Source organism: Vipera berus, assembly GCF_964194415.1.
Source record: "Vipera berus genome assembly, chromosome: 1".
NCBI classification, from domain to species: Eukaryota; Metazoa; Chordata; class Lepidosauria; order Squamata; family Viperidae; genus Vipera; species Vipera berus.
In genome coordinates this window covers 258,368,617-258,395,136 of record NC_138202.1, presented here as the reverse complement: position 1 = coordinate 258,395,136, position 26,520 = coordinate 258,368,617, and the positions used below count along the sequence as shown (strand labels likewise).

Genomic DNA, 26,520 nt, shown 5'->3' with positions numbered 1-26,520 from the left:
CTTTAATGCTAGATAGTGTACTATCATAATACACTATTCCATTGTATTTCAGCCTCAGTGATCCTTTTTCTAGTACTTTGAGGCAGCAGCTTCAGTGATAAGTAAAAATCTTGCCTGGTTTCCCATCTAAATCCCTAGGAGACTCTTAGTTAAAAGACTTACCAATATATTGGCCACTCATCTTATGCAACACAACTCTTGCAGCTCACAATAGCATTGGCCATCCATTGCTTATAAGAAACAGCAACAATTGGGTGAAGTTGCATGCATAACTGCACATTTATCTACTATTATATAGCAACTATCCCACGACTCATTGTGGTGCACTGTTAACAGTTGTTGGATTTGCAAGACCCTGATAAGCCCTCTGGATGAATCCTTTGGGTTTCTCATCAGTCTGCTGCCTCTGTTCTTAGATCAGAGAATCATCCAAGATGGGTCTCAAATTATGAGGTTGTTCTTGACCCACAGATAACAAAAAAAATATTACCTTATCTTGCAAGTAGGTATGGTTTATGCTTTTGTTATGTGCTTTAGATTGTAAGCCACCCTGAGTCTTCGGAGAAGGGCGGGATATAAATGGGATTTTTTTTTTAAAAGGCATCAGGCAAAGTTAAGATGATGCAATGCAGTGGGTATAAATTATACCTTAAATAATTTTTAAAAAATCAAATAGGGCAGAGTTGAAAGTGAGTTGCAGAGAACTGATTGCTTTCAGTAGTTCTATGTTTAGGGGAATCTCAGCATTTCACCCCAGGAAATAAAAAAAGAATCTGTGCTGGGGACAGATCAGGCAATATTATTTATTCCCATATAGCCTTTTTAGGAGAGTTTCTTTCAGAGTCCCACATAGGCTGCAGGGCTTTTAAAGTTAACAGAAATACCCCTTCCTTATATCTTACACAACTATAAAATAAAATCATAGGGCTGGAAGGGACCTTGGAGGTGTTCTAGTCCAATCCCCTGCCGATAAGCAAATCTTGTGTACCTTATATTTTATATACCCTATATAATTATATATCTTGTATAGAGGGAGGGTGGGAGGGACGGAGAGAGATTGAGATTTTCCACTTTATGTCCAATCTAATTTGGCATGTTTGGCATTGCCAACCACAAGCCTGTTTCTAAGGCAGTTGGAAAACTCTGCAGTAAGAAATTGTTTCCTCATGTATCAGCAATTAAATTCTACTGAGATCAATCAGAGGTTCTCACAAGTTTGCACAGGAGTCTGAATCTGCCAGCCAAAATAAATATACACAATGTGTATAATGTAAAATACATTTATTTTGCATTGTAGTGTTAACATTCCCTAATATTGCATACTGTTCATATTTGTAGATTTGCTCAGTCTGTAGTTTGTCAAAGATGCAATAAATTACAGGTGATCATTTGAAACACAATAAAAAGTATTGTGTATTTTTATAGATCTCAATTCTCTAGCAGTTTCATAATACACATTTTCTAAATACATTTTAGTTCATTAATATAACAACATGTAAATAAGGCGTCAGCAAATAAATACGAGATAATATGTAAAAGTAATTGTACTTTGCTTTAAGACCATAATCCATGTATTTTCTAAATGTAAACCTGCTTGAGTAAAAGCACATTATATTTTGTATCTGAAATACATACTTGGCATGGTTGCATAGTTTAAAATCTTGTCAAATTCAGGCCATTACATAAGAATGTGTCAACTTGAATTAGGAAGGAATTCTTAAATCTGAAATCTTTTTTAAATTTAAATTGTTCAAAGATGTACTATTTAGGATTATTATTCTTTTGTAATCCTGCACATCTTGTAGATGTTGTTGATATCTCCTCTATTAAAGGGCCAATTCCTGAAATCTTTCTAAATCATGCAATGTTTTTAAATGTCATTTGTAAGAGAATTTGATGGTGACCCAATACTAATATATATTAAGCATTCAAAATTAAGGTCAAAATTATGCCTTTAGCAATATACAGAAATTATCATACTCATGATCTATACGATGAAATTTCAAAACAGTTGTGTTAATTCACATTTGGGATTTTTGCTTTTTCTAAATCATAGGTAATCTTACATTTTGTTTCGATAAAAATGCTTTGATAGCATTTATTTATTCATTCGGAAAATAAGAGCAGGCACAAATGGTAATTTGTGTAATGCAAATAAACAAACAATGGTATACCCTGTCACAACCTTTTTAAAAAAACGTTCTAGAGTAATTCTGATAAATTCAGTTTCAATTGGCAAATTTAAACTGTACTTGGAATGAATGATACAAATGGTTATAAAACATCCCTAATGCTCAAATCCTATTATCCTTTGATAGATACAGGACATCTAGCTGCAGATTTCCAGCTTTCCAAATGAGGTGGCTTCCTCAGTTATGATCCTCTATTCATACATATCCATTTTTAACTAATAAGCTTATATTTTCCAAGGCAAGCGGTACTTCCACAATTCTTTGTGAGTAAATATTATTGTTATACTGCCTTTGTGAAGGCTATGGGTCATGTTGCATGAACCTTGTATGTAGTAGAAATATATGTTAGCTACTACAAAGGAAATCTAGAACAAGTTCCAGAGGCCATTGACATTAGAGCTACTGCAGAAAGCAGCTGAAATGAGCACTTTAGTCTTTTATTCCTGACCCATATGAAAATTGCTAAGTAATCTAACAGCTTCATTCAGAAACCCCTAATATTGATCTAGCACTGAAAGAAAGGGGTATCTGTAACAATGACATAAGATGCATGGCACAATGGCCAATTATGACTTATTTTCCTTGGCAAATCATTCTTGGAGAACTTGAATATATAACAAAAAGAACAGTATTTTAACTCAAATACACGTTCATGAATGAACATGTATTTCATTGAATGCAAAATACTTTTTGAAAATTTGATACATGAATTTGAAATTTACACAGTATTTTAAAAAGGCAATCACTTCTAGGAATTATACATAACTTTTTAAAAAGTATTATACAGACCAAGACATTTCTGATAAGCAAAATTATCAGAGTACTTGAACTGGGCTATACCTTTCCCAATTCATATAAGATTCAGACTTTAAAACAAACGGTCTCAAGTGTTCATTCTAGTGTAAAATAAAATTGACCAGTATTATATAAACTTATTTTACATATGTTGTCACAGATAATTGTATATTCAAGTGCTTTCCGTCAATTAATTGGAAAATGATTTTTCCCACTGCTACTGCTGTGTTAGAAAATATACTTTTGGCAATCTGTTTTCAATAAATTAGAAAAAATTGCCGAACATTTAAAAAGGGGTTTTTATAATGAATTCATATATTTGGTCAAACACAATACATTGTGTAAATAAATAATCTAATTTTGTTCTTTAAAAGATATATTGCAGCCTCACACACTTTAGTAGCTTTTAAGTTAAACATGGAAATTTCAGTTCAGAATTCCTAGTATAGAAAGTTCCCTTACAATAATCGTTACAATATAAACATACTTTTCTAATTGATAAGTTCATACTAGGTAGAAAAAAAACTCCAGCAATTTAACGGCAAATATTAGCAGATAAAGCTTTCCACATCATGTCATCAACCTGTCATTAAAAAAATTAGCTGTAGTAGTTAGTTCAAGCACTGGCAACTTTTGCAATTCCACAGAAATTAAAAGGATGACGGAACTTCATTTACATAACTAGGAACAAGTCTGGATGAACTACAAATTGAAACTGGAAACCTCTTTTTAAACAGCAGAAATACTGTATTTTTCACATAACACTTAATGTTATGGTACGTAACCAGCAATGTGCTCCTAGAAGTGTTGTTTTAAAATATATTTCACCAGTTTGTCTCAAAGTGTCACAATAAAACTATATTTTCACTATTTAAATAAATAATTTTCACATTCTAAATATAACATTTACTAGGAGCTCATGTCTATAGTTCTGAAACGTCTTTTTGGCTCCAAGGAATAGAGGTAGATTTTAGTGTAGCTTGGGCATATAAACCACACCGCCAAAATCCAAAATATCACAGCTGTTTATGGATAATGGTGCAATTTTAACAAGTGCTTGAAAACTCAGAATCTGCCGTCTGCTTTAAGGTGAGAATTCAAGCTAGGTAACATTATTTTGTAACTTGTGAATAGTTGGTATTCCTGGAAACGAGACAATGGCAACACACAATAGAAAAAAAAAATAAGCACATGTTTGAGTCCATGAGTTGCTCCTTTATCTTCTTCCGCAAAACATTCCCCCTCAGGGCAGCAAATGAAGGCCACCACAAAAGTGCTCCTGTCCTTTGAGCCAATGGTTACAGCTGGAACCCCTCCATGGGCGCTTCCTGTTGCTGGAACACAAATTGCTGCTCGTTTTCATCCACTTGGGGCACAATGTTTGCATCTTCCTCTTCCACACCAAAATAATGTTCAATGAGATCAAAAGCTTTTTGGTAGATTTCTTGGTTTTCATGACTTTGAAGGATTTCAATTTTATCCAGTCCTAGAATTAAGAGACAAGTAAGATCTATGCTGCTCAATATAGTCAAGCATTGCTCAGTAATAAACAGCTCTTTATTCCATAAATGGGAAAAATAAAGACATTTCTTGACAACTCCCAGAATAGCAAACAAGAGACTTGCAAATCCAAACTTATATATTGTTACTTAACAGTAAATCTTATGTTTATTAGGAATCATTTCCCTACACAAAAGTCTACAGCATTGCACTGCAGTTGACAGTTTTTGAATACAAATATTCCCGTATTAATACTTGCTGTGGCACTGAGTTATCACTTCTTACCATATGCTTCCTCTATACGGGCACAGTAAGGATTCACTCCAATTCCATTTTGCTTTGATTCTTGTTCTCCATGTCGCAATATGTTTTCAAGTCCATTCAAGGCTACCTGGACTATTTTAGAGTCCATCACAGTCAGAAGATCACATAGAGGTTTGGTACAACCTAATGCCACTAAATAACTTTTATATAGAAGGGGGAAAAAAGAGAATGGAATATAACTAATCAGGTTTTTCTTTTTGTTGACCGTAGTAATCTACATACAAGGATGCTTTCAATAAAAAAATATTTAAAATATAACTTTGAAAACATGCTATTAAAAGAAACACACTCCTTATGTGGTTAACATATAATTTTATTCCAAAACCCAACAATGCATCTTTTCTTAAACTGACTGATCTGAAATCCGAATGATTTATGAACAAACTTTCATTTCCAACATGAGCTCATGTTATATAATTTTGTACTCATACAAAAATGTTGACACTTTAACACTGTTCCAATTGAATCAACCTATTATCAAGCATGTAAAAGTAAGAAATTAAACAAAACATTGGTTTTTCTTTTGAAGATACGTTTTTGCCAAATTGCTGTTCATGAAAATATTGAGGGGGGGGGGTAAGTATTTGCCTACCCAAGACAAGATTTCTTTTCTTTCTAGCTACTCGCATAGACAGGTTTGATTCACACATTCCCTAAGACATAGAGTGGTAATTTGTTTTTGGCTTAATATGATGCACTATGGTTTGTAAACCGTGGCGTTTGAGATAACTACATATGGGCCAGGTTTCTATTCCAGGTTTAAATGAACAATGACTGAGCAGGGGGTTGGACTAGATGACCTCCAAGGTCCCTTACAACTACTACTACTACTACTTCTTCTTCTTCTTCTTCTTCTTCTTCTTCTTCTTCTTCTTCTTCTTCTTCTTCTTCTTCTTCTTCTTCTTATTATTATTATTATTATTATTATTATTATTATTATTATTATTATTATTATTATTATTATTATTATTATTATTATTAATTAATGTGTAAGTCTAGCCAATTAGGGATTAGGTATTATTTATACTGCATTGTTACACAACAGAACTCCCAAGAAGCAGCAGGAGTAATTTGGGGGGGGGGTCCTCTGTTCTGTAATTGTGGGAACAGACAGACCTTCATGGTACTGGACAGCACCAAAAACATCCTCCCCAGGATATCTTTGGGCCACTTGCTGCCTTCAGGCATATATCAAAAATGTTTTTAATATCAGTAAATCTAGGAAGATGCAGTTTTGGCAAGTTTGAATTAATATTATTCTATTTCATGGCACATTGCATTCTTAACATGCTGCTCCTTTTTATTGTTTTATTTTGATTACTTTTTATGTCAATTGTGTATATTTTACATCATTTTTCATTTTGGTTTTTTAACTTATTTTTATAATTATGTTAAAATCTACTTGGTGGTATTTAAAACAAAGAAATATGAATATACAATATGCTGTACATATGTATGTATGTATATATGCATATATATGTATGTGTGTATATGTATGTATATACATGTCTGTGTGTGTGCACACATGTTGAGAAAACTACTCGAACAACTGGATAATATAAAAACCAACAACTGTTTAATAAACTTAGCTTTTGTCAGCTAAATGCAGTTAGCTGACAAAAGCTAAGTTTATTAAACAGCTGTTGTTTTTTATATTATCCGTGTTCGACTATTTTTTTCAACTTGAAATATGTGTGTATATATATATATATAGTGTGTGTGTATATATATATACACACACACACAAGCATATACATATATATATATATATATATATATATATATATATATATATATATATATATATATATATATATATATATATATATATAACTTCTGCTTCATTGACTATGCTAAAGCCTTTGATTGTGTGGATCATAACAAACTGTGGCAAGTTCTTAGAGATGGGAGTACCAGACCATCTTTGTCTCTTGAGAAAACTATATGTGGGCCAAGAAGCAACAGTGAGAACTGGACACGGAACCACTGATTGGTTCAAAATTGGGAAAGGAGTCCGGCAAGGCTGTATACTGTCACCCTGCCTATTTAACTTATATGCAGAGCACATCATGAGAAAGGCAGGGCTAGATGAATCAAAAGTTGGAATTAAGATTGCCGGAAGAAATATCAACAACCTAAGATACGCAGATGATACCACTCTAATGGCAGAAGGTGAAGAAGAACTAAAGAGCCTCTTGTTGCGGGTGAAGGAGAGTGCAAAACTTGGGTTGAAACTTAACATTAAGAAAACTAAGATCATGGCATCCGGCCCTCTCAACTCCTGGCAAATAGATGGAGAAGAAATGGAGGTAGTGACAGATTTTATTTTCCTGGGCTCCAAGATCACTGCAGATGGGGACTGTAGCCAAGAAATTAAAAGACATTTGCTCCTCGGGAGGAAAGCTATGGCAAATCTAGACAGCACACTAAAGAGCAGAGACATCACCCTGTCAACAAAAGTGTGTATAGTCAAGGCTATGGTCTTCCCAGTTGCAATGTATGGCAGTGAAAGTTGGACCATAAGAAAGGCTGAGTGCCAAAGAATTGAGGCCTTTCAGCTATGGTGCTGGAGAAGACTCCTGGGAGTCCCTTGGACTGCAAGGCGATCAAACCGGTCAGTCCTAGAGGAGATCAACCCTGACTGCTCTTTAGAAGGCCAGATCCTGAAGCTAAAACTCAAATACTTTGGCCACCTAATAAGAAGGAAGGACTCACTGGAGAAGAGCCTAATGCTGGGGAACCATCCGTCATCCTCAGGCTGGTGGCTTCAGCTTCCTTCTTCTGGGAGAAGCATGCTTGTATATATATGATTGTATATATATGTGTATATATATATATATATATATATATATATATATATATATATATATATATATATATATATATATATATATATATGTGTGTGTGTGTGTGTGTGTGTGTGTGTGTGTGTGTGTGTGTGTATATGATTCCCTCATGCAGCTGGTGACCTGCAGATAAACTGGTGACCTGCAGATTGATTCAGAATTCTAAGTCATTACAGTGCTGGGTGAGAAGAGTGAGGGGTGGTGGCATACAAGTTTAACAAACTATAGTTATCAATTGAATTTGTAAATAATATTCCTAACTATCAGGGAGCATCAGATTGGGAAAAGTTGCCTTACTATATGAAAAAGTTTCAATTATCAGCATTGCTGTGAATCAACTGCAATCTACTACCTAATTTGTTCAGGAGTCCCTCCTGACGTTGCATTCGTGATGGCCCATGCTGCTTCCTTTATAGTACGAAATTCAGCTTTCTGAAGAATTTCAATCAATACTGGAAATATATTTGCATCTATAACAGCCTAAAGCAAAAAATAATAATAATAATGTAATAACTCTGAAATTCTTTAAGTCAATAGACTAACCAAATACTGAACTTATAATAAACTCTCAATTTCATAGACACTCATTCAACGGATCCTGGATGTACCAGGAAAAAAAAATGGAGTTGATCACCATGTAACAAAAATATTATTGCAAAACTGCCTGAATTTATATCATCTACGAAGCAACACATACAAATAATGCAAATTGATACAATTACTTCAATTATGTAAATAAAAAAAACAATAAAAAAGAAAAAATAACAAGAAATTTGCAGTAATTATACAAGCAATCTACGTATGGGTTTACTGGACATCTAAAGGTATGGATATAAAGTTGTATTGGCTGCATAACCTCCAGATAAAGCTGCCTATCCCTTCCCACCCATCCAGCACTATTCATTGCGTGCTGGATAGATTAAACAAAAATAAATGAGGTTGAGGAACAGAACAAGACAAAAAAAAAAGGTTAAGGGTAAAAATAATTATGCGTAACAAAGACAACTGAATACATTACCTGAATTTGTGCTCTGTTTCCTGCAGTGATGTTAGATACTGTCCAGCATGCTTCTTTTCGAATAGATTCCTTGGGACTACTCAGCAAATGTAAGAGACAGGGTAATGCAGAGCAATTTAGAATTACCTAAAATAATTTGAAAGATGAAAAGTTCTGCCTAAACAATGTAAAATAAAGTAAATTCCATAAAGCTGAAACAACATAATACTTACACACTGAATTACTACTGAACACTGTATGTACAGAAAAAAGACATGCTATGCTTTCTGAAAAATCTGCTCCAGATGCCAATAAAAACTAAGCATGAAGGTACACAGATGTAACCCAAAAAGGGGGGGGGGGAAGGTACATAAGAAACTATCATTGTACCTTGGTATTCAGCTGCTTTGAAGCTCATCGATTTTGGTACTCAATACTAATTGTTTGTTTGGTACTCTATGCACAAGCTATAACTTGTCAGCGTTGGGTGCTTTGGGATTTACTTGTAGGAAAAATTTGTTTGGTACTCATCATTTTTGGTATTCCATCCTGCCTTCCAGAACCAACGATGAGTACCAGGGTACCACTGTACTATTAAATTGCTATCTATATTCAAAGAAGCAGGACATATCAAATTTTATGTGAAAGGAAAATAGCTCTAGCCAGTCCTGCAGTGCAAAGGGACTACTGCACACCACAACAGGCGACAACTCTTACAATTACTTTTATGCTTCACATTTTGCAAGTCTACTACTTTGAGATTGCAATACAATAGTTCGACAAAACAAAAAAAAGCAAGCAACAAAGCAAAGCTTGTTGGGGGCAATAAGCTGACTTTGTAATAATGCCGCTTGGGGGGGGGGGCGAAAGCCCTAATAAGCAGGCATATACATAGAATGAAGGCTACTGCTAAGCACATTGATTTGTGCTTAAATTGTAAGTCGCCCTGAGTCTTCGGAGAAGGGCGGGATATAAATGGGATTTTTTAAAAAAAAGCTAAACAAGACCAAAAATGTGCATTAAAAAAACCCCAAACACATAAACTGCCTTCCCAGTTGAATACTGATAAATTTATTTCAAGAATAATAGTTCCCATGCTCTATGTACTTCCTTAGCTTTTGGGTAAATGCCTGAATAAGGCTATGATATACCCTATATCTGATACGTTCAGGCGATAAGATTCTATTCTATCTTTCAAATGACAGAAAGATCACTGAAATAAGTTTAAAAATCTGTTTACCTGTGTTTGAATGTCATCACCAGTCACAATATTTCCCACGGCTCTTAATGCAGGCGACACGACCTTGTAGTCATTGTGCCTAAACAAGGGAATTGTTAAAACATGTTAAAGGTATAGACGCATTCTTCCTGATACCATCAGTCTTTCTACCTCTTCATATGGGGTTGGGGATCCTAATAATTCAATTATCAAAAAACTCTTTATCATATTTTATCTCGGCAGACCAAAAGTCTAGCATCATCATACCGAAGAGGCAGGACTCAATGACTTCTTCAACTGACTTCTTAAAACAGCGACATAGAAGCTGAAGAAAAGTTGGGCTGTTTTAATTAAATGCAGAGAAATCTGTACTCACATGTTAATATAAAGCATTTCTTCTGAACTGAAACACATACAGCTTTTTTAGCTTTTTTTCCAAAATTGTGTGTAATTGTTATATATGAATCTTTTTCTTTTAACATTTTAAAAAAATTAAGTATAGAATTTTTGTATACTTATAACCAAAAGACTTACTATTCAGCACTGGAAAGACAAACATATGATTCCAATCATTCAGTAGTCTGAATTGATAGATTAGCTATGATGACTTATGAATTATGACTTCTCCGTACAATACAACTTTATTTCTCTATGTATAAGAATATATGCCCTGTATGTTTTTATTTCTCTTTTAAGCCTTTTTCTTCTTTTTGTATTTAGTTAATTAACAAAAGAGGGGGGAAAAAGGGGGGGGGGAAATCTGTAGATTTTTTTTTAAGCAAAGGCTACCTCCACTAAACTTCTGAGAAATAAAATCGACAAGGAAGGTGATCAGTGCCTTCTGAATGCTGTAGTTGCATGAAAAGGAAAAAAAGGAAATTGAAGGAAATGAAATGGAAAAAAATCTGTCTGCTTGAAATAATTCAAGTGAGCTCTCAGTCTGGTGCCATACACAAATAGCAATATGTTTTTTATAAAGTCAAAAGAGTAACATCTCTACACTAGAAAACAAAATCAACAATAAAATCAACTAAAAGAAAGCCGTGAATCTCCCTGAATTGTTCAATAAAGACTAATCACTTGTAAAAATCAAGGAAAAAGTCAAGGAAACAATTGGTCCATTAGTGGGAGAAAGTGGCAAGAAGGTGACAAGCAACAGGGAGAAAGCAAAACTGCTTTAACTCATTTTTTGGGGAAAAAGTCCAACATATCAGTATCATAAAAAAGGCAAGAAAATGGTAACTGAGCACCTGGCCACACTGAATGAGTTCAAATCACCAGGACCAGATGGATTACACCCCAAGGTTCTGAAGGAACTGGCAGATGTGATCTCAGAACCTGTGAACTATATCTTTCAAAGATCCTGGAGCACTGGGGAACCATCAGAGGACTGGAAAAGAGTTTTTAAAAAGGGGGGGGGGAATCTAGGAAACTACAGACCTATCAGCCTGACCTCAATCCCTGGGAAGATTCTGGAAAAGATAATCAAGCAACGAATCAGCAAACACCTAGAGGCAAACAAAGTCATTACTAAAAGCCAACATGAATTTGTCAAAACAGATCATGCCAGACAAATCTTATTGCATTCTTTGACCAAGTGACAAAATTAGTGGATCAGAGGAATGCTGTGGATATAATTTACTTGGACTTCAGTAAGGCATTTGATAAAGTAGATCACAACCTACTACTTGATAAGATAGAAAAATGTGGGTTAGACAGCATCACCACCAGATGGATTCGTAGGTGGCTGACCGGCCATACTCAACGTGTAGTCCTCAATGGAACTGCATCTACATGGAGGGAAGTATGTAGTGGGGTGCCCCAGGGCTCTGTTCTGGGCCCAGTGCTCTTCAACATCTTCATCAATGATTTGGATGAGGGGATAGATGGGGAACCCATCAAATTTGCAGACGACACCAAGCTGGCAGGAATAGCCAACACTCCAGAAGATAGGCTTAAGATACAGAAGGATCTTGACAGACATGAACACTGGGCTCTATCTAACAAAATGAAATTCAATGGTGAAAAAAGTAAGGTTCTACATTTAGGCAAGAAAAACCAAATGCACAGGTATACTATAGGTGGTACCTTGCTCAATAATAGTAACTGTGAGAGGGATCTCGGAATCCTACAATCACTTAAATATGAGCCAGCAGTGTGCTGCAGCTGCCAAAAAAGCCAACACAGTGCTAGGTTGCATTAACAGAGGGATAGAATTAAAATCACATGAAGTGTTAATACCACTTTATAATGCCTTGGTAAGGCCACACTTGGAATGCTGCATCCAGTTTTGGTCACCACAATGTAAAAAAGATGTTGATACACTAGAAAAAGTGCAGAGAACAACAAAGATGATCAGAGGACTGGAAGATATAGAACGGTTTATAAAGAACAGTTGCTGGAATTGGGCATGTCTAGTTTAATGAAGAGAAGGGTGAGGGGTGACATGATAGCAGTGTTCCAATATCTCAGGGGCTGCCACAAAGAAGAGGGAGTCAAGCTATTCTCCAAAGCACCTGAGGGCAGGACAAGAAGCAACAGATGGAAACTAATCAAGGAACGAAGCAACCTAGAACTAAGAAGAAATTTCCTGAGAGAACAATTAATCAGTGGAACAACCTGTCTCCGGAAGTTGTGAATGCTCCAACACTGGACGTTTTTAAGAAGAGACTGGACAACGATTTGTCTGAAATGGTATAGGGTTTCCTGGCTAAGCAGGGGGTTGGACTAAAAGATCTCCAAGGTCCCTTCCAACTCTGTTATTCTATTCTATTCTTCCACTGACATAAAATTCTAACCATGCTGTGAGAAGAAAATGGAAAAATTGCTTCTTGTGTGTCTGCCTGTGTGTGAGAGAAAGAAAGTGTGCAAGTGTGTTTGGGGTGGGAAAATAACACAGAATTTTCAAATGGAATTAGTCATCGCTACTTGACTAGACCTTTAACACTGGAACACTCTGTATTGCAACATTTGGTGGCAGACTCCTTGTATCTATATACTACTTAATACAGGCACAAATTAAGCTGATAGATAAAAATAAGATGAACTGGATACGTGCCTATCTTGAATTTGCCAATTGTAGAATTCTTGCTGTCTCAGAGAAGAGAATAGAGGCAAGAAAGACAACTACCACTGCAGGTACTGCTGATATGGTATGGAGAAACTATATCTGACATGCTCCTATCTTATCCAGCATTCTCCTGCTGCAATAATTGTTTGATTTAAAAAGACTTACATCAGAAGTTCTACTAATCTTCTGCAAACCCCAGAATCGATAACTGCTTGTATTTTATCATTCGGTCCATCGGAAAGGTAAGAGAGGGCCCAGCAAGCATCTGCTAATACATCTGAGTCACTGCTAAACAACAGTCTTGATAGAACACCTAAGCAAGGACGAACCTTAAGAGTTTAGAAAGAGAGAATTAAAAATTGTAAATTTACTTTTTACTGCAAGCTTTTCCCAAAGATGAAAACCAAGATCTATTAAATTAAAAAAGCAATGACACTTTTTAAAAACACTGTATTCCTATAATTGTGTCTCTTTGTAGAATGATACATATGCCAAAATCTACAAAACACTTTATTCCACAACAACCATATTAACTTTCAAGTAGAATATCCTTAAACTATAGTCAGGGCAGTTGACCATATACAGAAAAACCAAATGAAAGTGGAACTTAGCTGTAACAAAAATTAAACAAATCTGAAAGTTTTTTTTTAACCTGGAACAAAGCCTGCATCATTCTTTAAAGAATTTTTAATTCTAAATTAAAGATACCTTTACAGAATCAATTCGAATAGATTGCTGAAGAAAAGATTACCAGTTCAAAATAGCAGTCTAACAAAATTCAGATACCTTACTCAATGCACCAAAAACAGGATAAAGTGGAATGCTTAAATCAAATTAAATCCAATATCTGGTAGGACTTATATGGTATTTGGCTTAGAAACTTTTATTTTCTGCCTTAAGAAAATCAATAGAAGAGGATTGGATTAGGCAACAGCTACCTCTTTAAGGAACTTAGTTATATACCGGTAGTAGCAGAGCACACAAATAAACAAAACTATTGCTGTAACTCTCTTCTACTGTATGCTTAGTTAAGTACTTGAAAGTGGTTTTTACATTTTTCTAAACTGTAAGAAGTATTGAAATTCAACTCTTCAAAATTCTCAGGCCATATGGCTAGCAAACTAGAATTCCAATATTAAAAGTCCACTACATTTGACAAGTTCCATCTTAGACAAAGCTGGATTAAGATGTTACTAATCTGATTTCAAATATTGTCTCTCTAACCTAGAACCTAAAGGTGTTTTTTTTAAAATAAAAATGGCAGTTTTTCTGTAGGTCTGTGCAGTATGTGTAGAGCAAACTACAGCCTACTGATGAGACCTAGAGAAATAAAAGTTAGGAATATGCTTTTCAAGTCTCAAGAAGCCCAAGCAAACCTTAGCTGGGCAATGAAAAAAATGGAGTCCATTTGGCTAAAGGGAAAAGGAATTCCTAAGAGCTTTAAAATATTTTGAACACTCTTTTATGTCACAGAACAGTATAATACCCTGGGCTAAATACAAACTAATCGAAAGTGTTATCTCTCATATAAGATAATAGGAGTGAACAGGTACAACTAATGCTGAAACTGATAGCAGAGTGGTAGTTTCTAATTATTATTATTATTATTTTATTATTATTACATTTTTACACCGCCCTTCTCCCGAAGGACTCAGGGCGGTGTACAGGGCAATAAATACAAAAACAGGATACAAAAGTTAAAAGCGAATTAAATAAATGCCCAAGGTTAAAACAATAATTAAGATGTATTTAAAACCCCAACCCTAACCCATCAGACCAGGTCAGACTGCTCAAATAGATACGTTTTTAGATCGCGCCGGAAGGAGCGAAGGTCGGGGGCCGTCCGGAGCTCAACCGGCAAGCGGTTCCATAGGTCTGGCGCGCCCACAGAGAACGCCCTCCCCCTGGGGGCCACCAATCGACATTCTCTGATCGGAGGCACCGAGGAGGCCCTCTCTGTGGGAGCGCACTGGACGGAGGGAAGTTGACGCCGGCCGCAGGTGTTGCCGTAGGTCAGGGGTGTCAAACTCAATTTCACTGAGGGCCACATCAGCGTTATGGTTGCCCTCAGGGGGCCGGGTGGGCGTGGCCAGGTGGGCGTGACCAAGTGGGCGTGACTGGGTGGGCGTGGCCAGCTCAATGCTGCTCACTCAGCGCAGCTTACTCGAAATGCCTGGGTCAGGAGAGAACAAGTTGAACCAGCTAATTTGATGTGGGGACATCTCATTGCCCCACAAGCTCTTCACCTCCCCAAACATCTGCAGCCAAGCATGTGCAGAGGATGAAAAGGGCCTTCTTCCCAAGCCCAGGCATGATTGGTAGTTTGTTAGCTCAGATGTAGATAGCCTCCTAGTCTCCAAGCTTGGAGAGAGAGAGAGTGTGTGTGTGTGTGTGTTCCTTCTTCTGCCTTGACAGATCTCTGGAGAGCAAGAGGAGGCAGGGAGCAGCACTTCCCAGTCCTGCATGAGGGAGGCTGGCCCTTCTTGAAAGGGAATCCCCATTTCCACTCATGCGTGGTAAGGATGCTGGCTTGTTGGAGCAGCCTTCCCTCATGCAGCTTCCCTGCCACCTTATGCTCCTCTCCAGAGATCTTCCCTCAGCAGCGGCCGGCAAAGTAGCTCGCACGCGAAACAAGCCCGGCAGAGGAGCCGGAGCGGCGAGCAAAGACGCCCGGCCTGGATCCTGCAAGGCCCGGCCGAGACGCGTCCCCAGCAGCGGAGCTGCTCCAGCTCCTCTGCCGGGCTTGTTTTGCATGCGAGCTACTTTGCCTGACGCTGCTGGGGGCGCGTCTCGGCCGGGGCCTTGCAGGATCCGGGCCAGGCACCTCTGCTTGCCCTCAGAAGCACCTGGCCCAGAATTGCATGCGAAAGAAGCCCGGCAGAGGAGCCGGAGCGGCGAGCAGAGGCGCCCAGCCTGGATCCTGCAAGGCCCCGGCCGAGATGCACCCCCAGCAGCCTCAGGCAAAGTAGCTCGCACGCGAAAGAAGCCTGGCAGAGGAGCCGGAGTGGCTACGCTGCTGGGGGAGCGTCTCGGCCGGGGCCTTGCAGGATCCGGGCCGGGTGCCTCTGCTCGCCCTCAGCAGCGGCCGGCAAAGTACCGTATTTTTCGGACCATAAGATGCACCGGACCATAAGTTTTTAGAGCAGGAAAACAAGAAAAAAAATTCTTTCTCCTTCTCTCTCTCTCCCTCTCTTTCTCTCTCTCTCTCTTTCTCTCCCTCCCTCTCCCATTGTCCCTTCCTTCCTTCCTTCCAGTCGCCATTAAATGGATTGGACTTCAGGCAATGCTGAGCGTTACTCAAAATACTTTACATGGGTTATTGTTTGAATTATCCTTCATTAATCCCGCAAGATGGGGTACCAGCAACTCTTTATTTTGCATCCCAGAGAAATTACGAGAGAGGATTGCAGCGGGGGTCTTGTAGAGACTCGGTTACACAGACAAAAACTATGGCTGGGCCGCTAACACGTTTATAAGCAAGCATGGCTTGTGGTTTGTCACCATTGCAGATGTAACCTGAGAATTTTCACTTTGTCTGGAATTAAAGAAACAAAACAAAACCATGGATCCCTTTTTAAAGTTCACTTGGTTGACGGCTTCCTTCCATACTCTTCCCAGCAGAGAGAAGAACATGAAACTTAGCTAACTAGATTAGGGACAGTTTGGGAACTTTTTACCAGTCAGGCCCAACTTACTGAGGCTCATTTGTTTTGCTTGTCACTTAAAACAAACTTGTGGCTCCTTGTGATGTGCAGACTTCCTTCTCTCTGAATTGCAGTTCCAGATTGTTTACCAGATGTTAAACGGGATCTCTTCTCAGAAATGCAGCTGGCCCTCTGTTTGCTTTCACTCGTTTTCCCACTGAAAATCTGAGCCACTCACCTTGCTGGTCTTTGTGCAATAGGAAATGCCCCGTGTGTGAAACGGAGCGAGGGAGATTGCCAGAAATGCGAATCGGCTGATCTCGCGCTTCTGCAAACTCCCTCGCTCGGTTTCAGCTTCCCTTGCTACAAGAGAAAGCAGGCTGAAACGAGGCAGATTGCAGCAGCGCGAGATCAGCCGATTCGCATTCCTGGCAATCTGCCTCTTTCGGTTTCAGCCTGCTTTCTCTTGTAGCGAGGGAAGCTGAAACCGAGCGAGGGAGAGTGCAGGAGCGTGAGATCGGCGTTTCTCAGCACGTGCCGATTCGTGCTCCTGGCAATCTCCCTTACTTTCCACTTGCGGAGGTTGGGGCTGGCCATACGGATCACCTTCGGACCATAAGACGCACCCTTGTTTTCCCCCTCACTTTTGGGAAAAAAAGTGCGTCTTATGGTCCGAAAAATATGGTAGCTCGCACGTGAAAGAAGCCCGGCAGAGGAGCCGGAGCAGCAAGCAGAGGCGCCCGGCCCGGATCCTGCAAGGCCTGGCCGAGATGCGCCCCCAGCAGCGGAGCCGCTCCAGCTCCTCTGCCGGGCTTCTTTCATGCACAGGCTCCTCTGCCGGGCCTGTTTCGTGTGCGAGCTACTTTGCCTGACGCTGCTGGGGGCGCGTCTTGGCCGGGGCCTTCCAGGATACGGGCCGGGTGCCTCTGCTCGCCCTCAGCAGCGCCCAGCAAAGTAGCTCACACGCGAAACAAGCCAGGCAGAGGAGCCGGAGCAGCTCCGCTGCTGGGGGCGCGTCTCGGCCGGGCCTTGCAGGATCCGGGCCGGGTGCCTCTGCTCGCTGCTCTGGCTCCTCTGCCGGGCTTGTTTCGCGTGCGAGCTACTTTGCCGGGAGCTGCTGAGGGTGAGCAGAGGTGCCTGGCCCGGATCCTGCAAGGCCCAGCCAAGACGCGCCCCCAGCAGTGGAGCCGCTCCGGCTCCTCTGCCGGGCTTCTTTCACACACGGGCTCCTCTGCCGGGCTTGTTTTGCGTGCGAGCTACTTTGCTTGGTGCTGCTGGGGGCGCGTTTCGGCCGGGCCTTGCAGGATCCGGGCCAGGCGCCTCTGTTCACCCTCAGCAGCCCCTGGCAAAGTAGCTCGCATGCGAAACAAGCCCGGCAGAGGAGCCGGAGTGGCGAGCAGAGGCGCCCGGCTCAGATCCTGGAAGGCCCCGGCCGAGACACGCCCCCAGCAGCGGAGCCGCTCCAGCTCCTCTGCCGGGCTTCTTTCACACACGGGCTCCTCTGCTGGGCTTGTTTCTCGTGCGAGCTACTTTGCTGGGGGCGCGTTTCGGCCGGGCCTTGTAGGATCCGGGCCGGGCGCCTCTGCTCGCTCTCAGCAGCGCCCGGCAAAGTAGCTCGCACGCGAAAGAAGCCCGGCAGAGGAGCCCGTGTGTGAAAGAAGCCCGGCAGAGAAACCGGAGCGGCTCCGCTGCTGGGGGCGCATCTCAGCCGGGCCTTGCAGGATCGGGCGCCTCTGCTCACTCTCAGCAGCGCCCGGCAAAGGAGCCCGTGTGCGAAAGAAGCCCGGCAGAGGCTCTTTCTCCGGCTACCTCAAGTCTGCCTTCCTGCCTGGGCATCTCTCCCCCTCACCGGCTGGGTGTTGCTCGTCCTCCCCCCCCCGCATCCCACCTCACTCCCTCTTACCTCCTACCTCCTCCTCCTCCACTTTTTTTTTGGAGCCGCAGGAGACTAATGAGATGCAAATGGTGCTGGGTTCCACCAGCCCACGTGCACTTGCCTCCTACTGAGCAAGTGCTCAGCCGGGCCGGCGCCAAGGTGGTGGGGGCCGGACCTTTGCAATTTCTGGGAGAGTTGTGCGGGCCGGATTCAATCATGTGGCGGGCCGTTTGTGGCCTGCGGGCCTTGTGTTTGACATGTCTGCCGTAGGTAATCCGGACCCATGCCATGTAGGGCTTTGTAAGTCATTACTAACACCTTGAATCTCACAGGAATGCTGGATAGCTCAGGGACAGATATGGCATGCGAGATTGACAGTGAAGGAAACTTGGACCATGAAGCAACATATCTATACACATACACAGTGTTCATGGGCAATCTGCAATGGGAAAGTGAGCTCATTGGAAGATATGGCTCTTTCATTTGAAGATACTGGAATCTTCTTATTGCTTATTACAGATCCGTGGCATGTCCCATTTCCAAAATGGGTGTGAAACAAGTCAACCCAGTTTGGAAGTATTTCAAACTTGACTTCCTAAAAGACGAATCAGTAAATTGAAAGCTTTGGGGTATTTGATATTAACCTTTAACTATAGCTCTTTAAAAACTATTCTACTAATTCACAAATGGTCATTACAATGTGCCCTATATTTAAATCTCCTTAAGTTACATTGGAACTGCACTGCTGGGTGTGCGCACGTGCCCACGGGAACATATGTGCTGAATCTGTATTTTCCTGAGCTGAGACCAGTGTAAAATAACTTCAGCTGGGACTGAACCAAAAATATTATACATAGCCACTTTCAGGATATTTCAAGTACAGCATTTATTTATTTTTTTACTCTGAAAATGAACATCAGCAGCAGGAAAGTTAATGTAATATATTCAGTCCCACTCTATGACAAAAAGAAATCCTTACCTGGACATAAATAGGTGACACTTTGGAAAAGTTTAATTTATACAAGAAGATACATTTGAACAAAACAACGTATGCTTTTTATTATTATAGCATCTTTATAGAATGAAATATAGGTCTTACCTTGCTAAAATCTGGAGGTGGGTTTTTGCCTCTACAGAGATTTGAAAGTGCCCAGACTGCATTTCTGGTAGTTGTGAGCCTGTTAGAATGTGTTAGGAGCCTGCCAAGATAATAACAATAACAATAACAATAGCAACAACATAATTTGAATGATTATTTTCATCATGTACGTGAAAATCACTTCACTTTAATTAATATAGTTATATTCAATGTTCTTCATGTAATGATGGAATAGCACTTCAGCAGCAGAACAGATACTTTTTATTCCTATTTCCTGGGATAGGAGTCAAACTGGTTTACTTGTGACCTTATCTGAGCAAATTGGGGAATGCGTGGAAGAAAACTGAAAAAGAAAAAGAGGAGTAGCTCTGTTTTGTAAGTACAAAATTGGATATAATCCACAGAAATTATTAATTTTTGGAAAAAGAATAAATTAGAAGAAACATGTTTTATTATTTTTAACCAAATAATTAGGAGAACTTTTATTCTAATAAAAACTGCTATTTAAAATATTCTAGCACCAAGAAGCTTTAGGGTCAGCATACTAACGCCAAATATATATATAACTGACATTTCAAACCTATGCATCCCCATTCAGAGGTTCTGTTGAGTCCAATGGTGCTTAATTCCAAAGAAATGAGTAGACGGTCGAAACCTTATTAATAATTACAAGGGCTGGACGGTGCTTTGGAAATAATACAATATGTTTGCAATTGTGTAAAGCAAGTATGCCTTTTCTCAAGATCACACGCCTGCCAAGGAGTTAGATGTTTAAAAGAATTGCAGATAAGTGCTGTTTCGAATCCTACCCACTCCAAAACACTTTTTTTGGAATTTGAAGCACTGATCATTAGCAACCTACCGTTCATAAATTAGCACTTAACCTGGATGCTTTAATTATGTAGCTAGGCATACCATTCTATTAACTGCCAGAGATGATCTACACTTACTGTAAGAGTGGAGGAAGTATTCCACAGCTTAATACATAATCTCTACATTCTGCATTATCTCCAGCAATATTACCAAGGGCCCACACTGCCTTAGAAAAAAAAATATGTAAATTAATATTCACAATTCTTTTAAGCCTTTTAAATACTCATCTTTACTTCTTATGCATTATACAGTTGAGAACAAAATTACCATTTATGCAGAAGTATATAAACTGTACGCGAGAGAATAGTTAACGTTATTACTTAAATGGCTTGATGTTAATATGAAGAAAAAATAACCACCATGAAAATTTAGGCCTGCCACTGAACCTCAAAACATCTTGTATTGCTAATTGCTAGAACCCCTGCAAAAGATAATGATTATTTGGGCCAAGAGCAACCACTGAAAGAATCAATGTGCCAGTTCTCACTGGTCTCAGGCATAATTGTAAATTGTTACAGATATGGAAATATCTATAACAACATATAATAGTAAACCAATTTATTTTACTCATGGAGTGGGAGAAGCAAAAAGAAATTATTCAATACAAAGCAACCAGTACAAAAGTCTTGTTCTTAATATAAAATAATCATAATTGGAGTCTGTTCAGAGTGGGTAACATCTGAACAGTCTGCATGACCCAAATCCTGCTATCCTTCAGCAACGTTAGGAAGATCAGGCTCTTCCAGCAGGCCCAGGGGCCGTTGAATCTATTAATATGTTATGATTATTTTAATATCTATATCCCTTACGCAGCTTATATTTTCTTTTTATTGCAGTTTTAACTTGTTGTGTACCCCACCTTGACTCATTTTGCCTTACCAACCCAATAAAATAATTTAATAAATAAGCGACAGCAATTTTTCTACTGCAGAATATATCTACTTTCCTGGAAATTCAAAATACTGATAATTAAGCATGAAATATTTGCCTACTGGGACCAATCTAAATAGTTTATAATTACAGGGGGGATTAGTTCATGTGCGAATTGACTTAATTCCAGTGTCCGAATGTATTTATAAACATTCCTGGTAGGGAACAGAGCTGAATCTCCCTACCAACATCACATTCAGAAGCACCAGTGGAGGCAACTTTCTGTAGGACATAAGAATGTGATAAAAGTACAGGTAGTCCTCGATTTACAGCTGCCATAGGGACCAAAATTTAGTTATTGAGTCATCAGATGACCGGACCTGATTTTATGACCATTTTGCTCTGGTCATTAAGCAAATCATGCAGTCATTAAGTGAATCACATAGTCATTAACTGAAATGCTTGTTGGAAGCTGGCTGGGAACGTTGCAGATCATAACCACGTGACCAAAGCCACTGCAACCGTCATAAACGCCAGCCAGTTGCAAAAGGTATGAATTGAAATCTTGCGACTGTGTGAGTGGTGTGAAGGGCATAACTTCGAGAACAGGTCATACGTCACTTTTTCCAAGGCTGTCATAACTTCAAACTATCATAAGTCAAGGACCAGCTGTAATTAGAGCTAATAAGGGATGAATACATAATTTCAGCATAGCAGAATTAGGAGGTGTCAGTTCTATCAAGTTCTCTGCTTGACTTCATGCCAGACTTCTTCCAGACCCAGCATAAGCACTGATTGGTAGCTAAACCCACAGTGAACCAGATCACCCATAATTTGTTTCTTCCATTTGGAAATGTAACTATCTCACAGCAGAAATTAGGCCAATGTCTCATACTTGTGCCTTTGTTTGAGCAAAGCCTCAAAAGAGCTACATCTAAGCTCTAACTGCAGGAGTGTACTTGTGATTGAGGAGGTTATTAAAGACAGATCTTCGAAATTTAGAATGAACTGCTTCCAATATAGCAATATGTTTGTACACAGAACACTGCAAGTCATTGTACAAAAAGCTTGGGGCTTTGGCTTTGAATAATGGGATTATTGCAGATAGATTTATTTCCTTGTAGCTTGAATAATCTGATTATTGTATTAGACAATATATTAGATAATAATTAGACAATTGGTCCTGCAATTTAATATTTGAAGACTCACATTTCTAGGAAAATTGGTAGATACTTGAAAGGTTTCACTTACTCTATTTGGATATTATTAACCTTTTAGATTAGGAATGATTAATGTGATGCTTAGTAAATACAACATGTATTTATTTGTATGGTTGCCCATCTCATAGTAGAAATTCATTCTCATCCATGAGCTTATATAGCAAGTATTCTTTTATTTCTGAGTAGAGAAATAACGGTATTTCATCACATTAAGTACACAGTCACTGATATGAAACAAACATACTGAAATAATACTGTATATCAAAATCCAAAACTACTGCTACATCTGTAAATTCCTAATAATGCAAGCCTAACAATATTTACATAAGTCAGTGATTTGTGTATATTTTGATCCCAAGCAAGCCAGCGTGGGACTGTAGCCTAAACATCTGAAATAAGAAAATACAATGCACAAACAATGTAACTAAAATAGTATATACTTTTTATAATATGCAAGGTATTGCACTTGTCTACGATCTGAAATAGCATTATGCGAGCGTACAAACACTGCATGTTCAACATCGTGTGTGTGTGTTTTGAACTTGTAAAGGTCCTATTCTGTATTCTAGCTTTCAGTACACTACAGATAGGAGGTTGAAAGTATTTGCTTCGAGTTTAAAGTAGCCGCAGTATCTCCAAACTGTCATAGTTTGTGGTTAAGTCAAACTCTTAACTGAGACAATGGAAAAATGGTTTAGATCACCAAGCAGCTGATTCTTTCCCTCTTGCATCCTGGTGAACTAGATGCCATCAGACAACAGTTAAAGGGAAGCACACACACTTGGAGAAGGCCACCACCAAACCCTTCATGTGATGGGTATAGACACTGTCTAGCTTACAAGCTACCCAGAGTAACTGGGTATTTATATTTATTTATGTTTTTATTCAAATATGTATTTTTTTCCTTCCCAAAATTAACTTTGAGGACCAACATTTTACAGCACAATTGAATCTGCATAATAAAAAAAATCACAAAAAGTTACCTGCTCCTGGACATCTTCATGTTCAGAATTTAAGAGTTTAATAAAAATTGGGACTGCTCCGGTTTCAATTACTACTTTGGTATGCAAGAAAGTTCCAGATGCTATATTTGTAAGAGCCCATGCTGCTTCAAACTAGAAGGTAAAAATATGACTTTTAACAGTTTATTTTACAATCAATACTCTATGCTTATTTTCTATGGGCCTTTTTCCCCCCATACCAGATTATAGCCTTCAATTGTATAAATCTCTGTGGTGAAATAACAATTTAGCATTTGCGTGGCATAAAAATCTTAAGCATACCGTACCACTTTGCCTTAATCAATCTCGCAAGATTTTAGCAAGGGTATAAATGCAGTCCTGGAGAATAGTAAAATATGCTCATACTTTAATAACATTTAAATAATTTCAAAAAACAGGAACAATTTACATTTGAAACTTTGGGAGAAACTATGGCAGCAAAACAAGGCAAACGAAAGTCCTAATCCAGTGTTGTCTCAATTTATCTACCTCTTATATCAGGGGTTACCTACCCCAGTCCGTGGACTGGCACTGGTCTGCGGCATGCCAAAAAAATGGGCCGCGCAAACAAGCAAAGTCCCATCCGTGGGATGCAGGCAGCACACCCCCTCCGGTCCATGGAAAACTTCTCTCCAAGGAACCGATTCCTGGTGCCAAAAAGGTTGGGGGGAACACTCTCTTATATTATTCAATATCTTTTTAAAAAATTATCTGCTTGTGGGAATAACATGCTCACTCTGCAACCAAATTTAAATTGTGTTCCCTCTACAAGACATAATATGAATCCGTTTAACTTATGGAACTGTTAAAATATTTAACAGATGATGGGGAAAGAGAAAGAGAGAGAGAGAAGCAAAACCTCCACTCATATTCTACCGGTAAGATATAACATTTTAATTCCTTGTCCTTTCCCCCAAATGTATCTCACATTATTTTATGAACTCACTTGAAGAGTGCAATTATCACTTTTTTCTAGAAACTTGACAAATCTCTCCACAACTCCTGGTTTTTGAATAACTTCATCAATTGGAGGATTAGGTTCTGAAATGAAAGATAAAGTTATCCAATAAAAATAATTTACGTATAAGTTCAGTGCAATGGAAAAAAAAATTAAGAAGCAAAATTAAGAGAGCGCTGAATAGCACAGCTACCATAATGAACTTGCTGGAATATTGCAGATGAATCAAATTAAAGTCCCCATTTTAAACTATGCAAGCTGACTGGTCTTAGGGAAGTCACTCTGTCTCCAAATCTAACCTAATTCACTGATGTATGGTGACATTAAAATTCTGTGAGAAAATCTCTGAGAAATAAAACAGAAAACAAATGTAAACCATCTGTCATACATAGGGAATAAGCCAAAGCACTCTGTCTGACAACTGGCTAATATGCAAGTCAAAAAAATGTGATCAGTGTGATGCTTTTAAGACACAGATGTGAAACTCGCAACGTCATGTGACGTGTGGCGACGTATTGCAACTTTTTTCCCATTGCCTGCAATGGGGTGGGCGCGGTTTCGCCATGACGCATCTGGCCCAGTTTGACACCCCTGTTCTAAGAAGTCCCTAAGCAATAGCTCCTTTTGTGTTGCTCCTTCTCAACTTTAATAATCTGTTAACCTACTATGAATGGGAAGATTTCATTTGTGAATGATGGTAATAGCCATGAAAGCATAGCTTCTAATCTCCTTTGAGCCAATGCTACTGCCATCTGTTGCCCGAATGAATCACCCACATCAATTATTATTGAATGAAGAATTATAAACTGAGGGTACAGACAGGATGCAAGAAAGCTTCAGGATGGTGTGCTCAAGGCTTTCCATACAAATCTCAAGACCTAGCAGAGATCAACAGCAGCTTAGAGGATACACTATCAAACTATACTTTAATAACAGCTGAAAGAAAGTAATCAAAACATGCTTCCCTTTAGTCAAGTGCCAACTTACACAAAAGCCTTAAAAATGAAAAGATCTGTCCTACATTTTACTTGCATTCCTGGCTGTATTTATAAACAAGGGAGGGCATGTAGGTTAATTTGTGAAAACAGACATAAAGATATTGTGCCCTTTGGGGCCAAACTTTATAGAGACTAGAGCACTTGTGTCTTCAAGCACTTATGATTAAACAATGACAATGCCTCTTCAGCCTTTAAAATTACTCTGAGGCTTAGTGCTTGGGGACTGAATCCGAAATTAACTTGTTCTAGTGCACTGCAGATATGTCTGAACTGGTGGGAAGAAGCAGTCTCTCTCTCTCTCTTTCTCTTGCTGTTTCCATCTCCATGATTTCCTCACTAAATATAGTGTTGATTTACCATATACATACTAGAGGAGGAAACCTGTGTCTGTATATATTAATTATTTCCATCAAGCAGTTATTTAATTAGCCTCTTTCCAAATTAGGCTTGCTGAGGCAAAAATCGTTTGAAAACACTTGGTAGATATAACATGGAACAAGCACATTTATTTTTTTCTAAAAAAGTAGCTAAAGAAAGGTAAGCTGAACAATCCTTAAAAAGGATTACTCTTTCCTCAAAAACAAGAGACAGAAACCCAAAAAGGGAAATTAAAAAAAAATCCCAAACCAAACAAAATAAAACTCTATCTTACACATTAAACTTCATCACAATGATAATAGTCACTGCTTTATTAATATCAATTAATATTATATCAAATACAAGATAAATTATAGTACACATTGCTTCATCTTTTAATTAGTAGAGAATATTGCCTTTTCTAGTAGGGTAAGTCACACATTTCCAAAAGCCATTCCTTAATCACTTTTAACTTCCATTTTAACTTTTATCCCACAAACAACAATCAACTTTAATTTGAGTGACATCAACAGCTTTGCCATATTAGCTAAACTAGTGGGACAACAGGAAGGAATCCATACAACGTACAAAGTGGCTCTTCTTTTCCATCTGAGGGTGGGGTTTTTTTTCCGTTTTGTAATTGGACATTTGGCATTAAATTATTCCTGTACCAATACAATC

The 26,520-nt window shown here is 38.9% G+C and overlaps 1 protein-coding gene across 1 annotated transcript in view; it reads right to left on the bottom strand.

Annotated features, from left to right (window-relative positions):
- Nucleotides 1-1,270: 1,270 nt before the first annotated feature.
- The window catches only part of KPNA5 (karyopherin subunit alpha 5), a 29,295-nt gene continuing 4,045 nt past the window's right edge, over nucleotides 1,271-26,520 (bottom strand). The window contains exons 5-14 of the mRNA XM_081314092.1: nucleotides 24,473-24,567; nucleotides 23,509-23,640; nucleotides 20,513-20,601; nucleotides 19,563-19,662; nucleotides 13,109-13,272; nucleotides 9,895-9,973; nucleotides 8,676-8,801; nucleotides 8,010-8,137; nucleotides 4,773-4,951; nucleotides 1,271-4,473 (exon numbers count right to left, since the gene is read on the bottom strand). Coding sequence (XP_081170218.1) covers nucleotides 4,286-4,473; nucleotides 4,773-4,951; nucleotides 8,010-8,137; nucleotides 8,676-8,801; nucleotides 9,895-9,973; nucleotides 13,109-13,272; nucleotides 19,563-19,662; nucleotides 20,513-20,601; nucleotides 23,509-23,640; nucleotides 24,473-24,567 — 1,280 coding nt within the window. The 3' untranslated portion in view covers nucleotides 1,271-4,285. The remainder of the gene's footprint in view (nucleotides 4,474-4,772; nucleotides 4,952-8,009; nucleotides 8,138-8,675; nucleotides 8,802-9,894; nucleotides 9,974-13,108; nucleotides 13,273-19,562; nucleotides 19,663-20,512; nucleotides 20,602-23,508; nucleotides 23,641-24,472; nucleotides 24,568-26,520) is intronic.